The following is a 25,782-nucleotide window of genomic DNA, read 5'->3' on the forward strand; positions in this document are numbered from 1 at the left end:
TTAGGAAAGAATGCCATCCCCAATAAAGTAAAAAATGTAGATTATGGGCATGATAAGATGCACTGATCGCCAGACAAGTAAGGGCAACACAAATTCGCGAGTTCAAATCAATCTATTGAGGAATCTATTGAGAGAGTTGGAGTAGTTGAGAGAGCTAAAGAAGTGACGTGGAATCGGTCACCTGGGTTCTGGTGAATGTCCGTCATAAGCATCACCAGCTGACACAGTATTTAACCAGTCACTCTGAGGCATTAGGGCATGTGATCAAGGTCGGCTCAGACTGATCCCCCTTTCAAGTCACCCATAAGACAACGGAGTAGTGTGGGTTTTGCTTTGTCACTCAGTTTTCACACACTGGGACGGGCCATTGCTGTCTTGTACTGCAGTTGTAGTTTGAGAGTGAGTGAGTGTAGTTTTACACCGCTTTTAGCAATATTCCAGCAATATCTTGGCGGGGGACACCATAAATAGGCTTCACGCATTGTACCCATGTGGAGAATCGAACCCGGGTCTTCGGTGTAACGAGCGAGCGCTTTAACCACTAGGCAACCCCACCGCCCCTGTAGTTTGAGAAATGGGTGAGGCGAATCACGCTTATGTGAGTATAAAACTTGGTGTTGCGTAATCTTAGTATGAATAGGCGCCAGTACATGGATGTCATGTTGTCAGGGAGACGTCAAGGGCGTCCGACCTCTCAGTCCTTTGCTTTGTGATTCAACACCAAGTTTGGATTGGTTTAATGGACGCAAGCGAAAAACTTATTGCATGTCGTGGAATGCAAAATAATATCCTCTCTACCGAATTCGTGGCTAAAACTATCATGGTCGTTTATCAAATCTTACAGCACAGGACACTACACTGTTTAATCAGTTTGCGGGACCACTGACACTACATAGGGTTCCACTGTATCTGTCGAGGGTAAAACCATGTGCACGTTCATACAAGTAGTTGCGTACGAGATAAAGACCCTCGAATTATAAATTTATCACACATTCACACTATTTTGCCCTTTCACATTACTTGTAGGTGAATTGTAGCTAGAATGTCACAATGATAACCTGTCCTAATGCTACTTTTATCGGGCATGTGTGAGTTTGGTTTCCATAATTGTAAATACTCTGCACAGTATGAAGGCGGGTCGATGCAATATGGTGTCAGGCCAGTGTCTAGTGGGGTCTAAGATATATACATTATCAACTAACATCTCCTCCACTTGATTGTCCATGACAGCATGCTTACTGTGGTTACACCAAAACTTGTCAACGCTGGAAGGTGATGGTCGATGGTAAATACACGCAGACGGTTATCTCCCAATTGACAGACGATTACGGCCTAATCCGTCGAATTTTGAACAGTCAGCAGTGCCGATCCGTCGAATCATGCTTGAGTGGTTCTGTGCTAATCGGTCGAATTTCCGACCGTGTTAACACACTGGGAGAGTCTATGTTCATTAATTAAGGGATCGGCTTGTATAGGATTAGACTACATGTTTTCTTAAAATTTTCGCTTCCACTGTGTGCCAAGCTTAGTTTCAGCAAACATATTTGTCCATTTGACAATATGGTCAACAATTTCAGGACACACATTCAAAGTGAAGGCTTCCCACTGGATCTTGATTGGTGACTTTTCCATTCAGCTGGCGAATAATATTTCTCTGAAGCGTTCGAGCTAATCGCATTGGGTCCTTGAACCACTGTCCTCCATCACGGCTGTCATACCTGTCAGGAGCTTGTCTTTGTACATCAGTCTCCTTGTCAGAGTTGGAAGTAGCGTCATCCTCTAGGTCACAGTCGGATTCTGTGCTTTCAGATCCTTCAGATGGTTGATAATCTTCATCAGATCCACCATCAGTTTCACCAGAGTGATCACCACCAAGCTCCCGTTGCATAAGTTCAAATAAGTTTTGTTAATCTATTCTTATGTGCTGTAGGCACACAAGTCACAGAAGACCCGAAAAAAGGTTAATGAATCTGATTGCTTGAGGAATTCTAAATGCTGGTCAAAGATTTGTCAGTGGGGTCTGTATGGACCCCATCAGTCCCAAGTAGGGTATGTGCAATAACACATCAACTAGTTTATAATGGAAATTCTTTCTAAATCTTGAACCTTATTTTTAAAAAGGAAAATGGTCAAGTGAAGATTACCCGACGTCCCAACAAAGAGAGTTCAAACATATATTTATTTCATTGGAGTATAATACATTTATTAGCATAATGTTACACAATAATACTTGTATCTAGTCTGCCGAAAAGAAGAAAGTATGCACGTCAAAAGTCGATTCAGCAGAACAATTGCAAGCGTTGTGAAAACGTTACCTTGCGTAATGGTCAAAGATCACAGAAACACTTGTGTACAAAACATAGGGACATGAAATCAATATCAAATACACCAACATCGAAAAAACAGTTCTTTTTGTGTCACTTTAAATACCACCAACTAGCGATTTACACCCCTAAAGCCATATAAGCATGTTTACATAATGTGTCGGATGATCATTAAAACTAGAGTAAACAACGTTTATAACAAACACGCTTAATACGAACTGACGGATATAACGAGCTGTTGTATTTGTCCCGAGCATCTGCTATATCCTTTAACTGATCCGTTATAACGATCCAGTATGAGTGGTCCTCGTTATAACCGTATTTTGGTGTACATTTATCTAACTTCAACTATAACCTGCTTTTGGTTGACCAAAGGACGTTGTTCCGGTCTTTCTCATCCATCACAAAATTGTAAACACCCGTCACAGGAAATGTACAACCGTTCCAGATAGTCCTCCAGCAGTTGCTTCACGAGCGTCTCTTCTTGATGACCATATAGACGACGAAACCGATGCCAAATGCCACGACCAGCATTCCTACACCCAGGCCGACCACGCTCCCCTGTGAACAAACACCTGTCATGAATAGCATTCTTACTCTCCTGCATGCAATGTTTACTGCATTAGCTGACCTGATCTCATGTTTACAAACGTTAGTCATCTCAATGTTTTTTTTATTTTTTCGGAATCTCTAATCCTCTCAAAGACACGAGGGCCCGTGACCTCATCCTGTACTTTAAACATTAGCTGACACCACCCTATGTGCAAAATGGTTTTTAGCGCCATCTGATCTCATCCATTGTTCTCAGCGTTCACTGATCTCATCCTGTATTTACGTCAGCTGGTAGCAGCCTGTGTTTACAAAATTATGTTATCTCCTAATATGCTTCCAATGTCAGTGGATCTTATCCTATGTTTATAACGTTAGTTGGGCTCATCTTGTGAGCACAACGTAACATCAAATCTTCTCGTTCACAGAATCTTGTCTTAGCAACGTTAACTCACTTCATCCTGTGTTTCCAAAGTTGAATGACCTCATACTATGTATGCAACGGTAGCTGACCTCACCCTCACCCTCCGCTTACAGCGTTATCCCATCTAACCCTCTGTTTACAACGTTGGCCTACCTCACCCTCTGCTTACAACGTTAGCCCACATCACCCTCCGTTTACAACATTATACCATCTAAACCCTCTGTTTACAACGTTAGTCCACCTTACCCTCCGTTTACAACGTTACCTCACGTCACCCACTGTTTACAACGTTAGACCCTCACCCTCTGTTTACAGCGTCAGCTCACGTCACCCACTGTTTACAACGTTAGGCCCTCATCCTCTGTTTACAACGTCAGCTCACCTCACACTGTGTTTACAACGTTAGACAACCTTACCCTCTGTTTAAAACGTTAGTTCACCTTACCATCCGTTTACAACGCAAGCGCACCTTACCCTCCGTTTACAATGTTAGCTCACCTTACCCTTCGTTTACAACGTTAGATCACCTCACCCTCCGTTTACAACGTTAGCTCACCTCACCCTCCGTTTACAACGTTGTCCCCCTCACCATCTGTTTACAACGTTAGCTCACATCACCACTGTTTACAACGTAAGTCCACCTCACCCACTGTTTACATTAGCCCACCCCACCCTCTGTTTACAAGATTAGCTCATCTCACCCCCTGTTTACCACGTTAGCCCACCTCACCCTCTGTTTACAACGTTAGCTCATCTCACCCTCTGTTAACAACGCGTGTCCACCTCTCCCTCTGTTTATGACGTTAGCCCACCTGAACCTCTGTTTATAACGTTAGCCGACCTGACCCTCTGTTTATAACGTTAGCCCACCTGACCCACTGTTTACAATGTTATTCAACCTCACCCTCTGTTTACAATGTTATTCAACCTCACCCCCTGTTTAGAACGTTTGCCCCCTCACCCTCTGTTTATAACGTTAGCTCACCTCACCTTCTGATTACAACGCCCCCTCACCCTCTGTTTACATTAGCTCACCTCACCCTCTGTTTACATTAGCTCACCTCATCCCTCTGTTTACAAACTTAGCTCACCTGTTTACATTAGCTCACCTCACCCTCTGTTTACAAAATTAGCTCACCTCACCCTCTGTTTACATTAGCTCACCTCACCCTCTGTTTACATTAGCTCACCTCACCCTCTGTTTACAACGTTAGCTCACCTCACCCTCTGTTTACAATGTTAGCTAACTTCACCCTCTGTTTATAACGTTAGCTCACACCACCCACTGTTTACAACGCTAGTCCGGTTCACCCTCTGTTTATAACGTTATTCCACCTCACCCACTGTTTACAACGTTATTCCACCACACCCTCTGTTTAAAACGTTTGTACACCTCACCCTCTGTTAACAACGTTAGTCCACCTCACTCTCTGTTTACAAAGCTAGTGATCCTCACCCCTTGTTTACAACGTTAGACCACCTCGCCCTGTCTATAACGTTAACTCACCTTACCCTCTGTTTAAAATGTTAGCTCAGCTCACCATCTATTTACAACGTTAGCCCACCTCTCACCTTAAACGTTAGCTCACCTCACCCTCTGTTTACATCGTTAGCAACTCAGCCTCTGTTTACAATGTTTGCCCAGCTCCCCGTCTGTTAACACCATTTGCTCACCTTACCCACTGTTTACGTTAGCTCATAACATCCTGTGTTTACAACGTTAGCCTACCTCACCCTCTGTTTACAACGTTATCCCACCTCACCCTCTGTTAACACCTTTTGCTCACCTCACCCACTGTTTACAATGTTAGCTCACTTCTTGCTGTTTACAAACTATAGCTCACCTCCTGCATACTCCAGTTTGACATTCTTCCAGGGATGTTCCACTATTACCGTGTCTTTAGAACTCACAGAGTAGGGGCGTGGCTTCATAATCACTCCCTGTAAATAACAGCATTAATACTTGTCACTCCTCAACAATTCATGATCATCAAAGCAGACCTGCCAAAGTGTTTGCAACTACCAGTAAGAATAGTTTATGTTTACGGTCACCTAAGATGATGACCTGAAATAACTCCTTTCTGTGAAAGTCTTACGTTGATGTTGATGGTGAAGTTGCCGGAGTTAATGCCGTACTTGAGGATGTCAACAGCGTCCTCCAGCGACAGCTGAGTCGCGGGGTTAACAACATCGCCGGGTAGTGGAGCCTTGTCCAGGAGTCGGAATGACACCAAGACATCCTTACTATCCAGGAAGCTCACCTGCAACACGTTGTCAGGGGAGAGTACTCTCAGTCCACCACTAACGTGTATTAATATAATTGAACTGATTGGTCCTCAATGTTTGGCATTCTGTTAGGGAAGAAGGATGTTGGAGACTAAGTTATTGGTAGTCATTCTGGTGGAAAATTGGAGGTTGAGCAGTAGTTGCATGTTTGACATTCGGCTAGGAAACACTGGGTTGGAGAGTAATTTAATGTTTGACATTCTGCGATGAATGAGATGCAGGTTGGAGAGGAGCTTTACGTACAAACAGGGAGCACTTTGGTTTACGAGTAACGTAATGGTTTTGTTTTTGTCCTTATAGTCAAAAGAGAGGCAAGGGGGTGTCTAAATATTTATATTTTGGGGCAGACAGATGTTGGGAACTAACTGAATGTTTGTTACTCTGTCAGGGGAGACGGAGGTTGGAGAGTACGTTGTTGATGATTTGATAAGAAGACATGGGTATGAGAGTACCTGAATGTTTGTTATTCTGATGGGGGAGACGGTTGTGTAACCCGCCACCGTCACCAAGATGAAATACCGGAACATCGTCATTTCATCTGACACGAGTTTGCTGTACTGAGCTGAAGGATAGGCAGGACATATGTGAAAGGCATGGTTTCTTGATCGCATTATTGAATAAACTTTATTTTGCATAAATCTCTACTGCCGATATATATACTACTGCTGGGGTTTGTACAAATAGAACAGCTGCAAAGAGAACAATACAAACTACTACTACTACTACTACTACTACTATTTTTTTTTACTACTACTACTACTATTACTACTGTTATTTCGTGTCGTTCTTCTACTATTACTACTACTACTATTTCTTGTCGTACTTCTACTACTACTACTACTACTATTTCTTGTCGTACTACTACTACTATTACTACTGTTATTTCGTGTCGTTCTACTACTATTACAACTACTACTACTGTTTCTTGTCGTACTACTACTATTACTACTATTTCTTGTCGTACTTCTACTATTACTACTACTACTACTACTACTATTTCTTGTCGTACTACTACTACTACTATTACTACTGTTATTTCGTGTCGTTCTTCTACTATTACTACTATTACTGTTTCTTGTCGTACTTCTACTATTACTACTACTACTATTTCTTGTCGTACTACTACTACTACATTACTACTGTTATTTCGTGTCGTACTACTACTACTGTTTCTTGTCGTACTACTACTATTACTACTATTTCTTGTCGTACTTCTACTATTACTACTACTACTACTACTACTATTTCTTGTCGTACTACTACTACTACTATTACTACTGTTATTTCGTGTCGTACTACTACTATTACAACTACTACTGCTGTTTCTTGTCGTACTTCTACTATTACTACTACTACTATTTCTTGTCATACTACTACTACTATTACTACTGTTGTTTAGTGTCGTACTTCTACTACTACTACTATTTCTTGTCGTACTACTACTATTACTACTACTACTATCTCTTGTCATACTACTACTACTACTACTATTTCTTGACGTACTACTACTACTACTACTACTACTATTTCTTTACGTACTACTACTTCTACAGCCGCTGCTGCTACTGCTTCTATTTCTTGTCGTGGTATCGGTGTTTATGCTGTTGATCACTGGATTCTCTGGTCCAGACTCGATTATTTACAGACCGCCGCCATATGGCTGGAATATTGCTGAGTGCGGCGTAAAAATAAATTCACTCACTCACTCTTGTTGTGGTTGTAGGTGTAATAGTAGTAGAAGAAGAAATATTACAAAAACTACTACTACTACTACTACTACTACTATTACTAATGCTAATACTGATGCAAGCAACATGTACTACTTTATCTAATACAGACCCGTGAAGATCCAGGGTAAAATAGGTCTTCAGCAACCCATGCTTGCCACAAAGGCGACTATGCGTGCGACTAACGGGATCGGGTGGTCAGGCTCGCTGACTTGGTTGATACATGTCGTCGGTTCCCAATTGCGCAGATCGATGCTCATGCTGTTGATCACTGGATTGTCTGGTCCAGACTCGATTATTTACAGACCGCCGCCATATAGCTGGAATATTGCTGAGTGCGGCGTAAAACTAAACTCACTCACTCACTCACTCTAATACAGCTACCACTAACAGCTACAACAATCAATGTCTCAAAACATAATAGTAAAACATCTGGAACATCTACTACTACCTCACTACAACTAACACTACATCAACAGCCACAGTGACATGGATAATTCTAACTAAGAATTGACATACACAATACGTCGTTGGTTAAGAGGGTACCCTGATTAACAGAATCTTGTTACCTAAACTGATACCGTACACTACATGGTCAAAGCTACCTGGCAGGACAAACTTCATATCCTTCTTGTGGGTGGGGCCGAAACATGGCGTGATGTCAAAGTCGAGGAGGGACGGCTCATCGTCGTCGTATTCGTAGATGTTGTAGGTGGAGTAGAAAGGTAACTGTGAAAAAAGCATCAGATCAAATCAAAGTCCGAAAACATGGTGACGGGGTCCTGCTATTGCACTGAGGGAGTGGCGAGAATAGGGCAACTCCAATTCATATTATTTGATGGGGAGCAATTGGCTTTGTAGAAACCCGAGATCGTGTGTTTGTGCTGAATATCTTTGCAGGTTTGCCAGCCGCATAGCCGCAAAAGTTCAGATTGGGCTTTCCTCCAACTGCAAGCTGACAACTCATTTATAATATATTTACTGTGACTCTCAATCAATTCAAACGACTCACCGTATTTGACCAAACGATAGTAAGATATTGCCACCTTGGACACGCTTCAAAACACATGCATTGAAGCTTGTCAGGTGAATGAAACTAACTACTTAAAACCTATATACCAGGTAATTATTTTAAGGACGTTTGCTGGATGCTCTCTGTCATGAAAACAATGGGTTGTCGGTTCCAGTTCTGCGACAACACGCAGAGCAGACAAAACTATCCAATTGCGCACAAGAAACGTATGCTTTTGTTTCGTTTATAAGTTGTTTAAGGCTGCACTCCGCAATATTTAAGATATATGGCGGTGGTCTGTTATAATCGTATGAAGACCAGACAATCTTGGGGTCAACAGCATGAGCATCGATCTACGCAAAAGGGATACGATGACATGTGTCAGCGAGTCTGACCACCCGATTTTGTTGGTTCTTACTGTGCCACAGGAGTACACCTTGATGAACTCTGAGATGAGGAGGTCGTTTGACACGAGGAGGAGGAGGTGATTTTGTAAATCAACACCCCACACATATGCACACGCACATGCACGTACGCACGCGCCCGCATAGGCACACACTCCATGTCTAGCAAATGGTCAGTCACTCCCCCATTCTTACCGATGCCGCGGCGATTGACAGCTGGACCGGAAGTATCGAGTTGTTCCCGTAGCCATGTTGAGACAACCAAATCGGCTGAAATGAGACCATCACATTTATGCATCAGGGCTGGACCACATGTACATCAAACTTCATTTCAAAATTAATAAATCATGTACGATATTGTCTCGGACTACCGCTAGAGTATGAGCTAGCACGATATCTTTAACATACATTATATTTGGGATTATACGTTTTTAGTAAAGTACAAATTCTAGTACTTTTGTTGGGTTGAGTCCCGGGATTCGAACCCACACCCTCAGAGTCAGGCACCTAATCGCCAGGACACAATTTACATCTCGTTATCGTATTGTAGACTACCAGTTGTCCGACTCCCATGTTTGTGGAAGTGGCGGTGGCTGAGCGGGTTAGACGGCTGAGTTTGTGTGCTGACGATAAGGCGCCTGAGTCTTAGGGTGTGGGTTCGAATCCCGGATGGGACTCAACCCAACAAAAGTACCAGAATTTGTACTTTACTAAGAAAGTGTAATCCCAAATATAACGTATGATTCTAACCCGGATCTTCACGGCTACTTCAGTTGAGAGTGCGGACCAGCACAATAATCCTATTACGTGACAATTAATAGTGTTCAAACTCACGTATTAAAGTAAATGTTAACCTACTTTCCCACCGCTCGGCAAGAACAGTCTGTGTACAAAGCAAAAGACAAAACAAACATTAAGTGCTTTCTACTTAGTGTCTCAAGACAGATACCCACTATTAAACTACAAGCAACGCAATAAGTTAAGTATTGGTAATCACCCTTACAAGGTAGTTATTTAAATAACAACCGTAGTGAGGGTGATTAAACGGCTTACTCCACGAGGGCTTACTTATTTGATACGCGTGGAATGTATTAGGCATGATGAAGATTATCACTATGAGAACAATTTTATTGTTTTTATATAGAAATAATTGCCCTAGGGGAGTTATTCAGTTATGCTAATAAAACACTTCCAAGAACAATGGACATAACTTTCCCTAGTGGTTTAATTTACGGAACTCTTAAAAACAGCTGCATCCACGCGTGTTCCTCTAAGGTATTATTAAAGTAAACTACGGATATATAGCGAACTCGAGGGGCATTAATTTTAGTTAGTTATAAGCGAAGTTCGTTATACTATACTTAAATATGTAGCAAGCACCCGGGACCCTAAAACAGTTCGTTACATCCGAATATTCGTTATAAACGTATTCGTTATAAACCTACTTCATTGTACTTAGAAAGAGGCCCATCATGTCGCAGTATTATCCCCACGTCGCCCAATATTTCCCAACATTCAGGATGTACATTGGTATCGTTATTACATGTTCAGTAGAATCTACAGATTCACGGGGGCGGTGGGATAGCCTAGTGGTTAAAGCGTTGGCTCGTCACGCCAAATGACCCGGGTTCGAATTCCCAAATGGGTACAATGTGTGAAGCCCATTTCTGGTGTCCCCCGCCGTGATGTTGTTGGAATACTGCTAAAAGCGGCGTAAAACCAAAACTCAGTCAGTGAGTACAGATTCACGACGTTGTTACTTACGGTGGCGTACAGGAACTCCCACGTCGAGTTGACCCCCGACCCAGGAGCTGGCCAGTCGTTCCGTTCCTCCACCCACACGTCGCAGTCAATACCACGCACTGCCCTCTTCAACAAGACGTGTTAGTCCTTTATGTGATGCATTTTCAGGAGAGTAAAGGACTTACAAGAACGTTTCTCAATATCACTGTGTGCGACATTTTCTTATATTGTTGTCAGAAATTTTTATTACCTCTTCTGGACAATCGTCTGGGTTAATAAATACCCTGATTAATGAATCGGGTACCTGCATGGACCAATTCTAACCCGGATCTTCACGGGTCTATAACCATGATGATGTGTTTACTGGACATAGATTGACAGAAACTGTTGCTTAGCAACATTCATTCGAGTGAGTGAGTGAGTTTAGTTTTACGCCACACTGAGCAATATTCCAGCTATATGGCGGCGGTCTGTAAATAATCGAGTCTGGACCAGACAATCCAGTGATCAACAGCATGAGCACCGATCTGCGCAATTGGGATACGATGACATGTGTCAACCCAGTCAGCGAGCCTGACCACCCGATCCCGTTAGTCACCTCTTACGACAAGCATGGGTTACTAAAGATAAATATTCTAACCCGGACCTTCACGGGTCTATAACCATGATGAGGAGTTTACTGGACATTGATTGACAGAAACTGTGGCTTAGCAACATTCATTCGAACAGATCTGGAATATTTCCGCGGTTTCTAGAAGGCAAAACTCGGAGTTGACGAGGCAAACAAAACCGAGTTACTTCCCTCTACCCAATGCATTCAGAAAAAAAAGACCAAACAAACAAAAATACCCCAAAACAAACAAATAAAAATATACCCCTAAAAATAAACATCAGTTAATTTCCAGAACGCAACGTTGCTAAGAAAATGTCATCTACTCTATGAGGTTATATGTCACAAAATACATTTGGCTCAGTGTACCAGCAGTGAATGGGTACCTGGTGGAATAAGATGGTCATATTACTATTAATCTTCTAGCACCAAACAGACACCATGGGTTAACCGGGGTATGTATTTATGTCTGCGCTGTGCGCATTATTTGTCCTTAGTGCCACTGAGAATCTTTGTGGTGGATATGAGGTCTTCAAATGCATTTGTAATTTATATATTATTAGATTATATAACGAATGTCATTGAATGACCATTCCGTGTGTAATGATCAACATTTTAGAAACACAGAACAGGGTCATTTTCAATGTCGCCTATGCCTAAACATTAGTTATGTAACCTATGAAATCCCCCTTTCTGCTGTGGAGCCCGATACTTACCACCCCGTCGTAGGCTAGAGTTCCGGTCACAGAGTGTTGAAAATCTTGTGTTGACACCATCTTGACGTGAGTGGGGTCAACCTTCACAGAGTCCAAACCAGTGATGGCGTGGACAGTGCAGTTGCCGTCCACGGTGTCGATCACATAGGCTGTGCCTGAAACACCACGCTGCAGCTGTAGCAAGTACAACTGGGCTAAGCAATACTATGTTACAATATACATGGGGTAGAGTGAACTTTATTTCTTCTATAGCCAGTGTCTTGATTGTGGAAAGTACAGCCAAACAACATGTTTCATTGAGGTTCCCGACGTCATTTAATTGTTACGTCATTTCAACGATGACGTCATGATTAGGGGATAACTGTACTCTCTTTCACGAATTCGGGACGTATACCGGTGGTTATATAGCCGCAAATTTAATTATATCGGCGACGCGTATACGCCCTCAATTTATTAAACACAGTTCCCATTCTAATTTAGCTCTTTTTACGCTGTTTTTTCCTGAAAGGAATTCGTTATTAAAACCAAGTCCAAGTTCCTCTATGTCAAAGGTTAATCATATCACTCCTTGAACTTACACCATCGCCAGAAAAAGTAGTTCCCCTTTCAAACTTCAACATTTGTTATGTGCATACTGACTAAATATGACAATGATGAATAAATTACAGTGTTATAGCTAAGATGGATGGAACTATCATGAAACTGCCCTCTTGTTATCCAAAAAGAGCGGACCGCTGTAAATTGTAATGGCGCGTTGATTCCTTAATAAGAACAGAAAATGTAAGCAGCAGGACGGATTGGTCGTGTGTATTTTCATTCATAACCTCGCCTCAATGAAAATACCAAATATGTATAACAATGTTGACGTCCGTATGACATCACTATCGGGAAGCGACTTTTTCAAAATGGCGTGTTCACTGGACACGAGTTTTCGAAGGACATTTTCGTTGTTTCAAGCAAAGTATATGCATAAATGTGACATGTAAGCAGTCCGAAACTTCTGACAGTCTGCTTTGTTGTTATTTTCTTTTGTTTTCATTGTGACCAAAGGGAAATAGTCAGAAATTAAGAGAAGTACCGTCATCGTTGTGCGTGAGTTTGCGTCAGTTATGGCGTCATGCTTTCAAAAACTATAATATGTTGTGATGAATCTAGAAAATCATTGGCATACACCTGTTTTATTTAACTATCGCTTGCTACGATACCTTTCCATGCATGTTCTAAAACTAATGAGCAATTGTATGCAACAAGTAGGCGAACGGATACACAGTGTAAAATCTGAGATTGGCTTTGTATACATTTCAAACAAGTATTCTTTCACAGCACGGCAACTCATATCTTCGATATATTTCGTTAGATTTCACTGAAACACTTCGTATTGGTGACAAAGTCCATTTGTCAGTTTATTTTGAACTGTATGAGGAATTCAGGGCTTCATGTAAAGGAAGATGGTGTTGAATTTTATGGACCCAGAAACATAACCGACATACATGTGACGTGATTTTATAAACACTATGTAATATGGCTGAAACTTCACTTTGACGTTTGCGTATTTTCCAAAACATTCTCAGCGATTCTCGGTTCATTGATAATGTTTCAGAACGAGCATTGGTGATTCGATCATACAACAACAAAACTACTGCTGATCACAATGATACATCTTTTTCTTTTAAATTCAATTCTCCCAGTAAAATTTGACATTTTACCATAAATTACGCAAAACGCAGTGAATGGTGATTTAGTAATGTGTCAAAACTGGCGAGATTTACGATGCATGTAATTTTCAGTAAAATTTTATCTACAATCAGCGGATGCTATCATAGAAAAACGAATTTCAAACAGTGTTCAAAACTGCAAATTGCATTTATCTGCGTGATGTAGAGTACTATCGATATAAAAAGTGAATTAGGTGGAAGAGGAGTGACATATCGTACGATTTATGTAAGAACTTTAGTAACAAACGTAGAATGCCGGCACATTCACCGATGGCAAGCAAGATGTAGTGCATATACGTTTCATAGGTTTCATGAAAAAAGGTACTGTTGGAAAGACGACCGACTCAGGTTGTATATGTTCTACAATTTGGTTACGTGGTAACACTCTTAGTACAATGTATACGTTTTTTCAAACTGCAACGTCATTACAGTGTAGAACTGACCACATAGCCAGGTGACGGCCAAGCAACAGGTGGATTAAAACAGGAGCCTGCGCATCGAGACACAAGAACCACACCTATACCTGCACCACGTGAAATGGGTCTAATAAGGACACGACGGGCCATTAACAGTTCTGTTGTCAAATGACGTCACGCTCCATCATGACGTCATAAATCTTGTTCTTGATCTAACAGTGTTGGGTCAACAACCCTGTTGCGAGTTTTTTAAAGTAAACTTACAATTAAATTACGATACTGTTCTGACATTTTTAGCACAAATTCCACCCATTTTGTTACATTAGCAGAGTTAATTGAAGACGTAGGCTTTTAGCAAATGACAATGTCCTGAAAACAGCGTTACCCCTATAGTGTATGGATACATTCAAAGGTTTTGGTGAATCGGTTCTAAAATTGCGACAGTACATGCTGATTATACAGTCAGAAATAAACAGCATTGACCAATCCGAACTCGTGTTACATTCTAAGTTGAATTAGAATTGCCCGTAAAGCCATTGTAACTATTGTCTTTATAGATACATGTATAATGAGATTACTACACAAGTGTCTGTCAGATAACATTTACCTTACAACGAGTTGTTTCAAAACGTATCTAACGAGCGAAGTAAATAGTTAATTAGTAAATAGTCTCATAATTTCAAAGTATAGTTACGCTATTCATACTTATCTGTGAGGATTGATAGGGTAGGCTAGATTTTAAGGCCATATATAAAAAAAATGTGTTTCACATTATTGCCCGACCCAAAAATTCGACCCGACCATAAGATATCTTTTATTTTTTACATTAGAGAAAATGCAACTTTCATTCTCAAAATGTGCATGAGTTATTCACACTTCTAAGTTTTGATTTTCTATCGGAGAAAATTAAATTTCCACAGAAATCAAGGGGTTTTGGACATAAAATAAAATAAAAAATGTAAAAATAAAATCCGCCCGCCCGACCCATATGTTTTTTAAAAAATGATGAGAAGCAGGACTATTTGTTTATGTGACCTAACCAGGTTCGTGGCCCATCGTGGATTAATGTGAGAAGCACATTTGTGTTTTTCCCCGCCGTGATATTGCTGGGATATTGCTAAATTCATTCGATCAACAAGCATGAACGCCGCTTGGGAAGGCTTACCGGTGTTGTAGTCGTGTATCTCGGACACCATGTTGGTGCGGTACGTAGACGCCGTCGGCACCGGCCGGTACTGGAACTTGGACATCTTCGTGGAGAAGTCATACCATTCCTGTAAACAGTGACCGGGTAAGCTTAACACGTGTTTGTACAGTGTAATAATGAGTGGTTACAAACAAAACTTGAATACTTCAAGCTGTCATTGTTAAAAGGGATATTTCAGGGTGAGAGTGGTTGTTTACACACAGCAATATGGCGGCATGGATGTTTTAGGGTTGATGGGAAAGGGTGGTCGATTTTCATAAACTATGCAAATTAGTTGCAAGAACATTGTTTCGTTAGTCGTATATAATCTGAAGATCCTGTCCAGATCTGCATCTCTTACCCACATAATACCCGTGAAGATCCGGGTTATAATTGATCTTCAGCAACCCATGCTTGTCGTAAGAGGCGACTAACGGGATCAGGTGGTCAGGCTCGCTGACTTGGTTGACACATGTCATCGGTTCCCAATCGATGCTCATGCTGTTGATCACTGGACTGTCTGGTCCAGACTCGATTATTTACAGACCGCCGCCATATAGCTGGAATATTGCTGAGTGCGTCTTAAAACTAAACTCACTCACCCACTTACCCACATGAAGGTTACAAAGCTGGATGTTGGGACAATCAGCTCTGACTTCATCTTGAAATACATGCCGAACTGGGGCAAGGGCTTGGTGTTCTTCCTCCCCGGGCAGATAGTGTTGTCTGGCACCTTTCAGAGACGTCATACACATTCAATATAATACACATTACATTCCAGGGAAGACCAACTACAAACAGTGTAGACTGTACAGTGAAGATTCAGTTCACAGATAGATTCATTTTCTCGTGGACCTATACTTGAAATATAAAATGAAAATCTTAAGTTCTTGATCATTAAGATGTTCGACTGGAGGTAAGCAGTTTTAATTTGAAAGTTTACGGAAGGAAGATGTCCATTTGTCCTGCCATTTCGTTAAACTACTGGAACCAAAGAGCGTAACAAATTGTTAATTAACGTAACTAATTAACAATAGTGGTACGATATGGATGGACATAATTATACCGGGGAAACTATGCACATCAGAATGGTTGCAATATGTACAATTTTGAGCAAATGTAAATATGCTCGCCGATGGGCGAGTTATTTTCACAACGCCCTAAATTACCCGAATTAGGGCAAACTGAGTCAAATTTTGTGTCAAGATACTTATAAAGATACTGTTATTCTTTTACAATCTCCAAAACACGAAAAAAACATTCATTTCGAGCGAGGTAATATATATTTTGAGTTTTCGAAAAAAAAAAGTTTTCATTTTCCATTCTTAGCATATACTGCATGTTGAATTTTGTCAAATCCTTTGTGAGAAATTGGCCATAGCGCCAAGAGTTTCTGGAATTTGGGGTTCCCAGAACTAAACTGTGACCTGTTACATAATCTTGTCGGGTTTAGCAGTGTAATCAAGAGGGTAAATGAATGTGTGAGTGCATGCGTGCGCGCGTGAGTGCGTGAGTGCGTGCGTGCATGCGTACGTACGTGTGTATATGTGTGTGTCTCTGTGTTAAGAAAAAACATACGTTACCAGGAAATTAAATATTTTGGCCAGTAAACACAACGCCTAAATTAACACAGCCCGTGAAACGCTTTACCTCGAAGACTTTTGGACCGAGGTCAATGTAAGGGAGAAAATCCGAGAACTCGTAGATGTGATCAAAGTCGTAGGATGTTGTGGCATCCGTGAAGCGTCTTCCGGTCACGTGACATCGCACAGGCACCTGTTTCGTGTTGGACGCCGTCTGCCATATGTTCTGAGCTTATGGAATATAGTGTTTTATCAGCATTTCACCCCTCGACCATTGCTAAAAGCGGCGTAAAACCATACTCACTCACCCACTAACTCCAATTTCACACATATGTGACTTGGCTAAGTCATTAGTCGTAATTAAAAAAATATTTAACTTCTATGGCAATTATAATATGGTGTGTCGAACATAATTTTTAAGCCATTATATTATAGTGCAGAGATATCACTCACTCACTCACTCACTCACTCGAGATCTGCCGTTCATTTTCTTTGTCTTCGTTATGTCCGTATTTGAGGCATGGAGAGAAAATGCTTTGTACATTGCTATCTTATTTTGTATGGCCATTGTATACCTATAGCTATTTGACCTAAGAATGACCTTCACTGACCTGTGTAGTACCACGTGACGTTCATAGTGGAGTCCAGCGACTTCCAGTAGACACATGACTTCCACGCGTCCGTCTGGATACCTCTCACCGTCTGGCGACCTAGGTACATCTCGGGGATGTTCCCGCCAAACTCGAAAGCGCTACCTGCCGGGTAAGTTCCGTCAGAGCCATTCCTGAACCTCTGCAGCCCAAACATGAAGTTGTTGTCGGATGTCGCGAGATCCTGGACTTTGCAGGTCGGATTTCCGGAAGCTAGGGAACAAAGCGTTTAAGTGTAGTGATCGGTTTAAATTATATAGCTGCATGATCTTAACAAACCATGACATACATATGGTTGAGTTGAGTTGAGTTGGGTTTTGCGTCACATCGGCATTATTCCAGCCATATAGTGACGAGAACAAGTTTGCATTAATAAACATTATAAGTACATACTCGGAATGAGTTTTATTTCAAAAACATATATTCATTACATTGTCATTTAAAAGCAGAAAAAGTCATAGCATCAAATTTATAGGCAGGCAATTTGTTAGTCACATTTCACAGTTACAATTTATGATAGTTTCATTTCACAGTTATAATTTTTGATACAGATCAACTTCCCTCAGGTAGTTCACTATCAGATAAGCGCTCACGCGTGAGAATAAATCTTTTAGGTTTGTTGCATCATAATGTGAGTCCCTTGCAGACGAATATGCTTGATGGTGAAAACCTCATCGCAAGAGACACACATGGGGGGGTCCATCCCCATCTGTTTTCAGCAGATAGTCATGAGTAAATCGACTGTGGCCAATACGACATCGTCGTAAAATTACCTCTTCACGTCTTGACTGACAACCCAAATAGGTATAACCAATTGTTGGTTTCAGTTCATACAGTTTATTTCTTCCTTCTTGAGTGTCCCATCGTTTTTGCATGAGGTCCCGAGTATAGCTTTTGATAGTGGGTTTGAAATCACTGTGCGGGATCAGCAGTTGAGATAAGGGTTTGTCAAGAGCTGCTTTTGTTGCAGCGCCAGCTTTTGTGTTACCTGCTATGCCGACGTGAGCCGGCAACCAGCAGAGGACTATGTCACATTGGCCAGTAGAGAGGTCGTTGTAAAGTTCCAAAATGTCCAGAATGATTGGGTGACTTGAAGTAACATTTTGAAGTGCTTGAAGGCAAGATAATGAATCTGTGAAAACGATGAAGTTTTTGGAATGATTCTACTGTTTAATATAGGTCAAAGCTGAAAAGATAGCTTTGGCCTCGGCAGTGAAAATGGAACTGTTGTCGGGAATCCTAGAGGAGACAGTCTTAGATCCAATGACTGTAGCACTGGCAACTTGGCCCTCATCCTTGGATCCGTCTGTGAAAATGGATCTATGGGTGTCATACTTGGAACGTAACTGGATGTATTCCTGCTGGAACATCAAGGGATTTGTTTCAGACTTTTTGAATTTAGTGAGGGTAAGATCGACCTGTGGTTTCACCATCTGCCAGGGGTGTGAAGACAGAAGTCGGTAAGGTCCTATGCTATTGAGATCAATTTTAGCTGCAGATATGTGTGGTTGAATTCTGATTCCAAGTGGTGGAACCAGGCTTGTCAGTTTAGGAAAAAAGTTTTCCTAGAGAGGGTTGAAAACACAATTGTATGCTGGATTGGACTGATCTGAACGTAGTTTAGTGATATACTGCAGTAAAAGTTTAATGTGGCGTTGTTCAAGGGAAGGTTCGTTAGATTCTGCATATAGACTGTCTACCGGAGAGGTCCTAAAAGCTCCCAGGCAGAGCCTCAGGCCTTGGTGGTGGATAGAATCTAATTTTTCTAAATTGCTTTTGCAGGCTCCACCATAAACAATGGAGCCATAGTCTAGTTTAGAGCGAACCAAAGATCTGTACAAGTGAAGGAGGGTAATCTGATCCCCTCCCCACTCTGTATTTGAAACGACTTTTAGTAAGTCCAGAGCCTTCAAGCACTTGGTTTTCAAATATTTTATGTGTGGCAAGAATAACAGGTGGCGGTAGAATATGAGTCCCAGGAATGTGGCCTCTTCTACTACCTTGATAGGAGTACCATCTAAAGATAGGTCTGGATCCTTGTGTGGTCTGTATTTACGACAAAAGTGAATACAATTTGTTTTGGATTTTGAAAACTTAAAGCCATTTTCATTGGCCCATTTTTGGATTTTGTTAAGGCAGAGTTGTAGCTGCCTTTCTATTGCGTGCATGTTCTTACCACGACATGAAATATTGAAATCGTCCACGAAAAGGGACCCATTAACACAACTGTTCAGGACGTTAGTGAGGCTGTTAATGTTTATGCTAATAAGGGTGACAGACAGGATGCTGCCTTGAGGGACGCCCTGATCTTGGTGGAAATAATCCGACAATGTGGAACCTAACCTTACTTGAAATTGTCTGTTGTATAAAAACTGAGATATGAACTGAGGTAATCTGCCCCTCAATCCAAATTTATGTAAATCTTTTAAGATACCATTTTTCCACGTTGTATCGTATGCTTTTTCTAAATCGAAGAAGATAGATGCAGTATGTTGTTTGTTGACGATGGAATTTTTGATGAAAGATTCCAGACGCACCAGATGGTCAATGGTACTTCGTTTTTTTCGGAAACCACATTGGAGGTCACTAGGGAGGTTATTGGTCTCCAGGTACCAGATTAATCGATTGTTGACCATGCGCTCCATGGTTTTACAAACACAGCTAGTTAGTGATATAGGACGGTAGTTTGAGGGATCGGTATGCTCCCGGCCGAGTTTTGGTATAGGGATGATAATGGTGTTGTGTCACGAAGGAGGAAAGTTGCCGGTTGTCAAAATGTCATCAAAAATATTGAGTAGAGTTTCCAAACTTGAATCAGGAAGGTGTTTCAGAAGCTGATAATGAATAGTCAAACACTTCACAACCACCCCTCTCTAAGACCAGATCACCCACCCCGTTATTGCTTTACATGTAGGCACGCATGCACACTTCAGTCAAACACTTCACAACCATTCCACTCTCAAACCAGATCACCCACCCCGTTATTGCTTTACATGTAGACACGCATGCACACTTCAGTCAAACACTTCACAACCATCCCACTCTCAAACCAGATCACCCAACCCGTTATTGCTTTACATGTAGGCACGCATGCACACTTCAGTCAAACACTCTACAACCTTCCCACTCTCAAACCAGATCACCCACCCCGTTATTGCTTTACATGTAGGCACGCATGCACACTTCAGTCAAACACTTCACAACCATCCCACTCACAGACCAGATCACCCACCCCGTTATTGCTTTACATGTAGGCACGCATGCACACTTTAGTCAAACACTTCACAACCATCCCACTCTTAAACCAGATCACCCACCCCGTTATTGCTTTACATGTAGGCACGCATGCACACTTCAGTCAAACACTTCACAACCATCCCACTCTCAGACCAGATCACCCACCCCGTTATTGCTTTACATGTAGGCACGCATGCACACTTTAGTCAAACACTTCACAACCATCCCACTCTCAAACCAGATCACCCACCCCGTTATTGCTTTACATGTAGCACGCAATGCACACTTCAGTCAAACACTTCACAACCATTCCACTCTCAAACCAGATCACACCCACCTCACGTTATTTAGTCAAACACTTCACATGTAGACACGCATGCACAAACACTTCACAACTATTCCTTCAGTCAAACCCTTCACATGTAGGCCGCATGCCCACTCTCAAACCAGATCACCCATCCCTCTTATTGCTTTTCACATGTAGGCACATGCATGCACACTTCAGTCAAACACTTCACAACCATCCCACTCTCAGACCAGATCACCCACCCCGTTATTGCTTTACATGTAGGCACGCATGCACACTTTAGTCAAACACTTCACAACCATCCCACTCTCAAACCAGATCACCCACCCCGTTATTGCTTTACATGTAGGCACGCATGCACACTTTAGTCAAACACTTCACAACCATCCCACTCTCAGACCAGATCACCCACCCCGTTATTGCTTTACATGTAGGCACGCATGCACACTTTAGTCAAACACTTCACAACCAGATCCCCACTCTCATGTAGGCAACCAGTCATCACTTCACAACCATCCCACTTATTGCAGATTTATTGCTTTACGTAGGCACGCATGCACACTTCAGTCAAACACTTCACAACCATCCCACTCTCAGACCAGATCACCCACCCGTTATTGCTTTTACATGTAGGCACGCATGCACACTTCAGTCAAACACTTCACAACCATTCCCACTCTCAAACCAGATCACCCACCCAGTTATTGCTTTACATGTAGGCACGCATGCACACTTCAGTCAAACACTTCACAACCATCCCACTCTCAGACCAGATCACCCACCCAGTTATTGCTTTACATTATTGCTTTACATGTCAGGCATTGCATGCACACACTTCAGTCAAACACTTCACAACCATCCCACTCTCAGACCAGATCACCCACCCCGTTATTGCTTTACATGTAGGCACGCATGCACACTTCAGTCAAACACTTCACAACCATCCCACTCTCAGACCAGATCACCCACCCCGTTATTGCTTTACATGTAGGCACGCATGCACACTTCAGTCAAACACTTCACAACCATCCCACTCTCAGACCAGATCACCCACCTCGTTATTGCTTTACATGTAGGCATGCATGCACACTTCAGTCAAACACTTCACAACCATTCCTCTCTCAGACCAGATCAACCATACCCTGTCACCCTTACCCGCACATTCAGTCCCGCTCACACGCATCCAATCTCCCAACCCTATCGCCGTCTGCCTTCCCCACCTTCCCAATTGTAGGGTTGGGTATTGTCCAAACTTTTCGTATTGCGATATATTGTGATATGTGTTGGCGTGCTACAATATGTATTGCAATATATTGTGAAAGTGTAACACATGCTTTAAGGTAAAGAAATTACTGTTTCATTTCGTTTGAAACAATGCCACTGGCCACTGTCAGGACTCAGATGTATCTGTACAAGAGATCAATTGAAAATGTTTCCAAACTGATGGTCATGAAGATTTCGCTTTAAAGTTTGGAACTCGAGAAAAGGAGTCTGCAGCGTCGTCCGCCATTTGGTTTGCCGGTAACCAATCTATTTTTTTATATATCTATATGGTTTAAACGTCACGCAAATGCAATTGTATGAACAATAAACAAAACTATTCTCAAAATATATTAATGCACAATGATCGTATATCCGGTTCGCGAAGTGTAAATATAAAAGTTCGAATTATTACCGGTAGGTTTATGACACCCACCCTACCGATAGACATCATCCCCTCTATACCAGAAATTATCACCGGCCACTGATCGTCTCCATTCTCCACCCCCACCCATCACCGGTTCGCGTGTCATAGTGTACCGCAATATATCGTATTGTGAAGTTCATACCTCATCACCGACTGTTCTCCACTGCCGATAATGCAATATTCTCCACCGGTTAACCGGTATTATCAACCCACCCTCCTACCCACCCCCACCCATCACCGGTATTATCGCCCACCCCTCCACAATTCATCCCCTCTATACCAGTGTCATACCTCATCACCGGCCACTGTTCTCCACTGCCGATAATGTCACCACATCTCCATTCTCCACCCCCACCCATCACCGGTATTATCGCCCACCCTCCTACCCATACCATACACGATTCATCCCTCTCACCGGCCATACTGCAGTGTCGCCCACCCCTCCTACCCATACATCACCGGCCACACCGGCCACTGTTCTCCACTGCCGATAATGTCACCCATCTCCATTCTCCATTCTCCACCCCCACCCATCAAGGCTGATCCTCACCTTTCACGCCTCTCCCCTTACCTGGCTGAGGGTTGATAACAAGCAGCTCGTTGTCGTTGTAGTAGTAGTAGCCCAGAGCTCTCAGCCCTTGGGATGTCTGTGACACCAATGCCCTGTTGTTGCTGCCGTCGTACCATTCCTGAGAGTCGACGGTGTTCTGGTTGTTGAGGATGTTGCATTCAGTGTGCACGGAGTACACCGACGGGAGCTTAGGTCGAGTCGGGCCTGGAGTACACAAGACGAATACAGAAACTATACATCCGGAAGTGACGTCATGACTCACAATAAAGGCGATACTTACACACACAATACTCGCACACTCAAGTGGACAAACCCATCAGGCAGACAATACACGAACTCATGGAGGGAAACAGCGTTATAGCTAGTGGTTTGTAACATTATTTCCGGCATAAAATACAGATTTTTTTGTCGTGTCTGATACAGAAATGACACCTAGCACACAGGGCTATACCAGTCTGTCACTTAATGGGCACACATGCACGCAGGCATAAATTCGCACTCACTCGTTCACTCACTCACTCACTCACACCCGCAGACACACACTCACTCACTCTTTCACAATCTCACCCACCCACTCACTCACTCACACACCCACTCACTCACAATCTCACCCACCCACTCACACTCACTCACTCATTTACTCACTCACACACTCACTCACTCACTCTCACACACACACACACTCACTCACACACCAACACACTGACTCACTCACTCACTCACACACTCACTCACTCACTCACACACACGCACGCACGCACTCACTCACTCACTCACCTGTGTTTGTGTTTTGCGGGGGAGTACACACACTGTCATCTTTCCCATGTAGCACCGAGAGAACCGGCACACAGAGTAGACACACGATGAGGAGATTCAACATTCTACAATCAAACAGTTTAAAATCAATCTGTAAACCACTAGGCCACCCCTAGTATATATATGACAAAAGAATACCAATGTTACCAAAACGTTACTAAGTTGAAAACACCCGTGTACAAAACCCATAACAACTATGATATCCGAATTAATACATTACGATTGGATCTGTGAAGATGAAAATGATATCAAGCAGCCCCTTCTTGCGATCGCGGGATCACAGTTCGAAGCTTACATTCCCAATCAACACAAAAGATCCAGATAGTTCCACCATATTGGCAACGGGATACAATACAATGATTTCAATGATGACTCAGATTTACAAATCGTATAGGAACTCTCTTAAAAGATTAGCAATCGTGTCAAGTTAATATATGAAGTAAGATCAACATATTCATGCTCTTAGAAGGCTTCGTGTGTGTGTCCTGTAAAATATAGTATATGCGTAAAAGTTCGTTAAATGATACATATGACGGCTCAACAAAGACGAGTTGTATTCTTTCTTCTTTTATTACCGACGTAGACCCACTGACGTGCAATTGCGGGGTAGAAATTCTATGCGAGAAGTGCTTCTCATGGGGTACATGTGTTCACGCTGTGCGTGCATGAGCGCAAACAGGAAACAAGAAAAGATAACTCTAGTTGTCACTAGCACAGTTGAATAGAAGCGTTCGTAAAATGTCAATAACCATAGCAGAGCTGGTACAATCACCTGCGCAGAATGACAATACACCCGGTAACTTTGGAGTGGGACGAATCACCGTGGGACGAGAGGTTTAAATTTTAAGTTTACTATACAGAGTTCTGATCCGCTGACAACTGGTTCGAATCCCACGTATATATTATTCCTGCTTTGCCAGAACCATGGCCGTGTGTGCGTTTTGTCCCAATTGTGATGCACTAAGGTGAACACAGGCACCAAGGTAGGCCTTCATCTTCACATTTACGTGGCACGCCCTGACATTACACAGAACAGCGTCACACAACATTCGCTCCAAAGCGGCGTACGCAACACGCACACTATCGCATAGTTATGAATTATAAGTGAGTGAGTGAGTTAATATTTAGCGTCACATTGGCAATGTCGTGACGAGAACAATTTAATTTATATCAATATTAAAACCAATAAATTTAGAACGTAAAAAACTGTCATGGAAGGACAATAAAAATACTAGAGTATCACAGATATCAATTTAAAACTAGTACGCTATCATCAAATTGAGTCACTGCAGACAACAATACAATATATAAACGGGCTATAGATCACCGGCAACTGAATGTTGACCACCACACTAGGGACCATGGGCATGAATTATAAACGCCCATAAGGACATATACATTGTATACAACAGGAACATAACCTCACGACCATCTACAACATCTTATTGATATCATATACACTGGAGCACATGACTGAAAATAAACACCGGTAAGGGTTATATTGCGTTACTTAAGGTAATGTACGTATTTCATGTTATGAGTTGAAATACACAACTATGAAGCATTTTGTTCAAACACTATTGTCACGTTGAGGTAACGTACCTGTGGATCGGCCAGTCCAAATAACTAGGTCAGCATGAGATTTGACAATAGATAGATGTACATTGCACGCAAGACGGCTTGGTATGACTGATAACGCTGGTCTTGTTATCGTGGCTTGTACTGAACCTTTGAAATCTCAAACGCACGTAAAGCCTTGACGAGCAGCTACTGAAGCCGTCTTGGTGAATACTTGAACCTCATTAATCCGGACACATTC

The 25,782-nt window shown here is 42.1% G+C and overlaps 1 protein-coding gene across 1 annotated transcript; it reads right to left on the reverse strand.

Moving 5' to 3' along the window:
- Positions 1-2,165: 2,165 nt before the first annotated feature.
- LOC124289197 lies at positions 2,166-25,641 on the reverse strand. The gene is made up of 15 exons (XM_046725803.1): positions 25,566-25,641; positions 23,925-24,028; positions 23,148-23,351; positions 17,307-17,558; positions 16,763-16,926; positions 15,723-15,845; positions 15,092-15,200; positions 11,796-11,950; positions 10,491-10,595; positions 8,922-8,996; positions 7,916-8,039; positions 6,036-6,145; positions 5,394-5,558; positions 5,142-5,238; positions 2,166-2,884 (listed from the first exon to the last, which is right to left on the reverse strand). The coding sequence occupies exons 2-15, from the start codon at positions 24,025-24,027 to the stop codon at positions 2,793-2,795; spliced, it is 1,878 nt and encodes a 625-aa protein (XP_046581759.1). The 5' UTR covers position 24,028; positions 25,566-25,641; the 3' UTR covers positions 2,166-2,792.
- Between the last annotated feature and the right edge of the window lie 141 nt (positions 25,642-25,782).

The sequence above is a fragment of the Haliotis rubra genome, unplaced genomic scaffold (assembly GCF_003918875.1).
Source record: "Haliotis rubra isolate DU_JTF1 unplaced genomic scaffold, ASM391887v1 Scf435, whole genome shotgun sequence".
Taxonomy (NCBI): domain Eukaryota; kingdom Metazoa; phylum Mollusca; class Gastropoda; order Lepetellida; family Haliotidae; genus Haliotis; species Haliotis rubra.

Bases quoted from the DNA above. Each gene is read 5' to 3' on its own strand.
- LOC124289197 (XM_046725803.1), bottom strand. From the start codon at position 24,027: ATGTTGAATCTCCTCATCGTGTGTCTACTCTGTGTGCCGGTTCTCTCG. The intron at 17,559-23,147 runs GTAAGGGGAGAG...TTTGTTCCCTAG, and splicing joins TGTTATCAACCCTCAGCCAG to CTTCCGGAAATCCGACCTGC. The intron at 6,146-7,915 runs GTAGCTTTGACC...CCTATCCTTCAG, and splicing joins TATGAAGTTTGTCCTGCCAG to CTCAGTACAGCAAACTCGTG.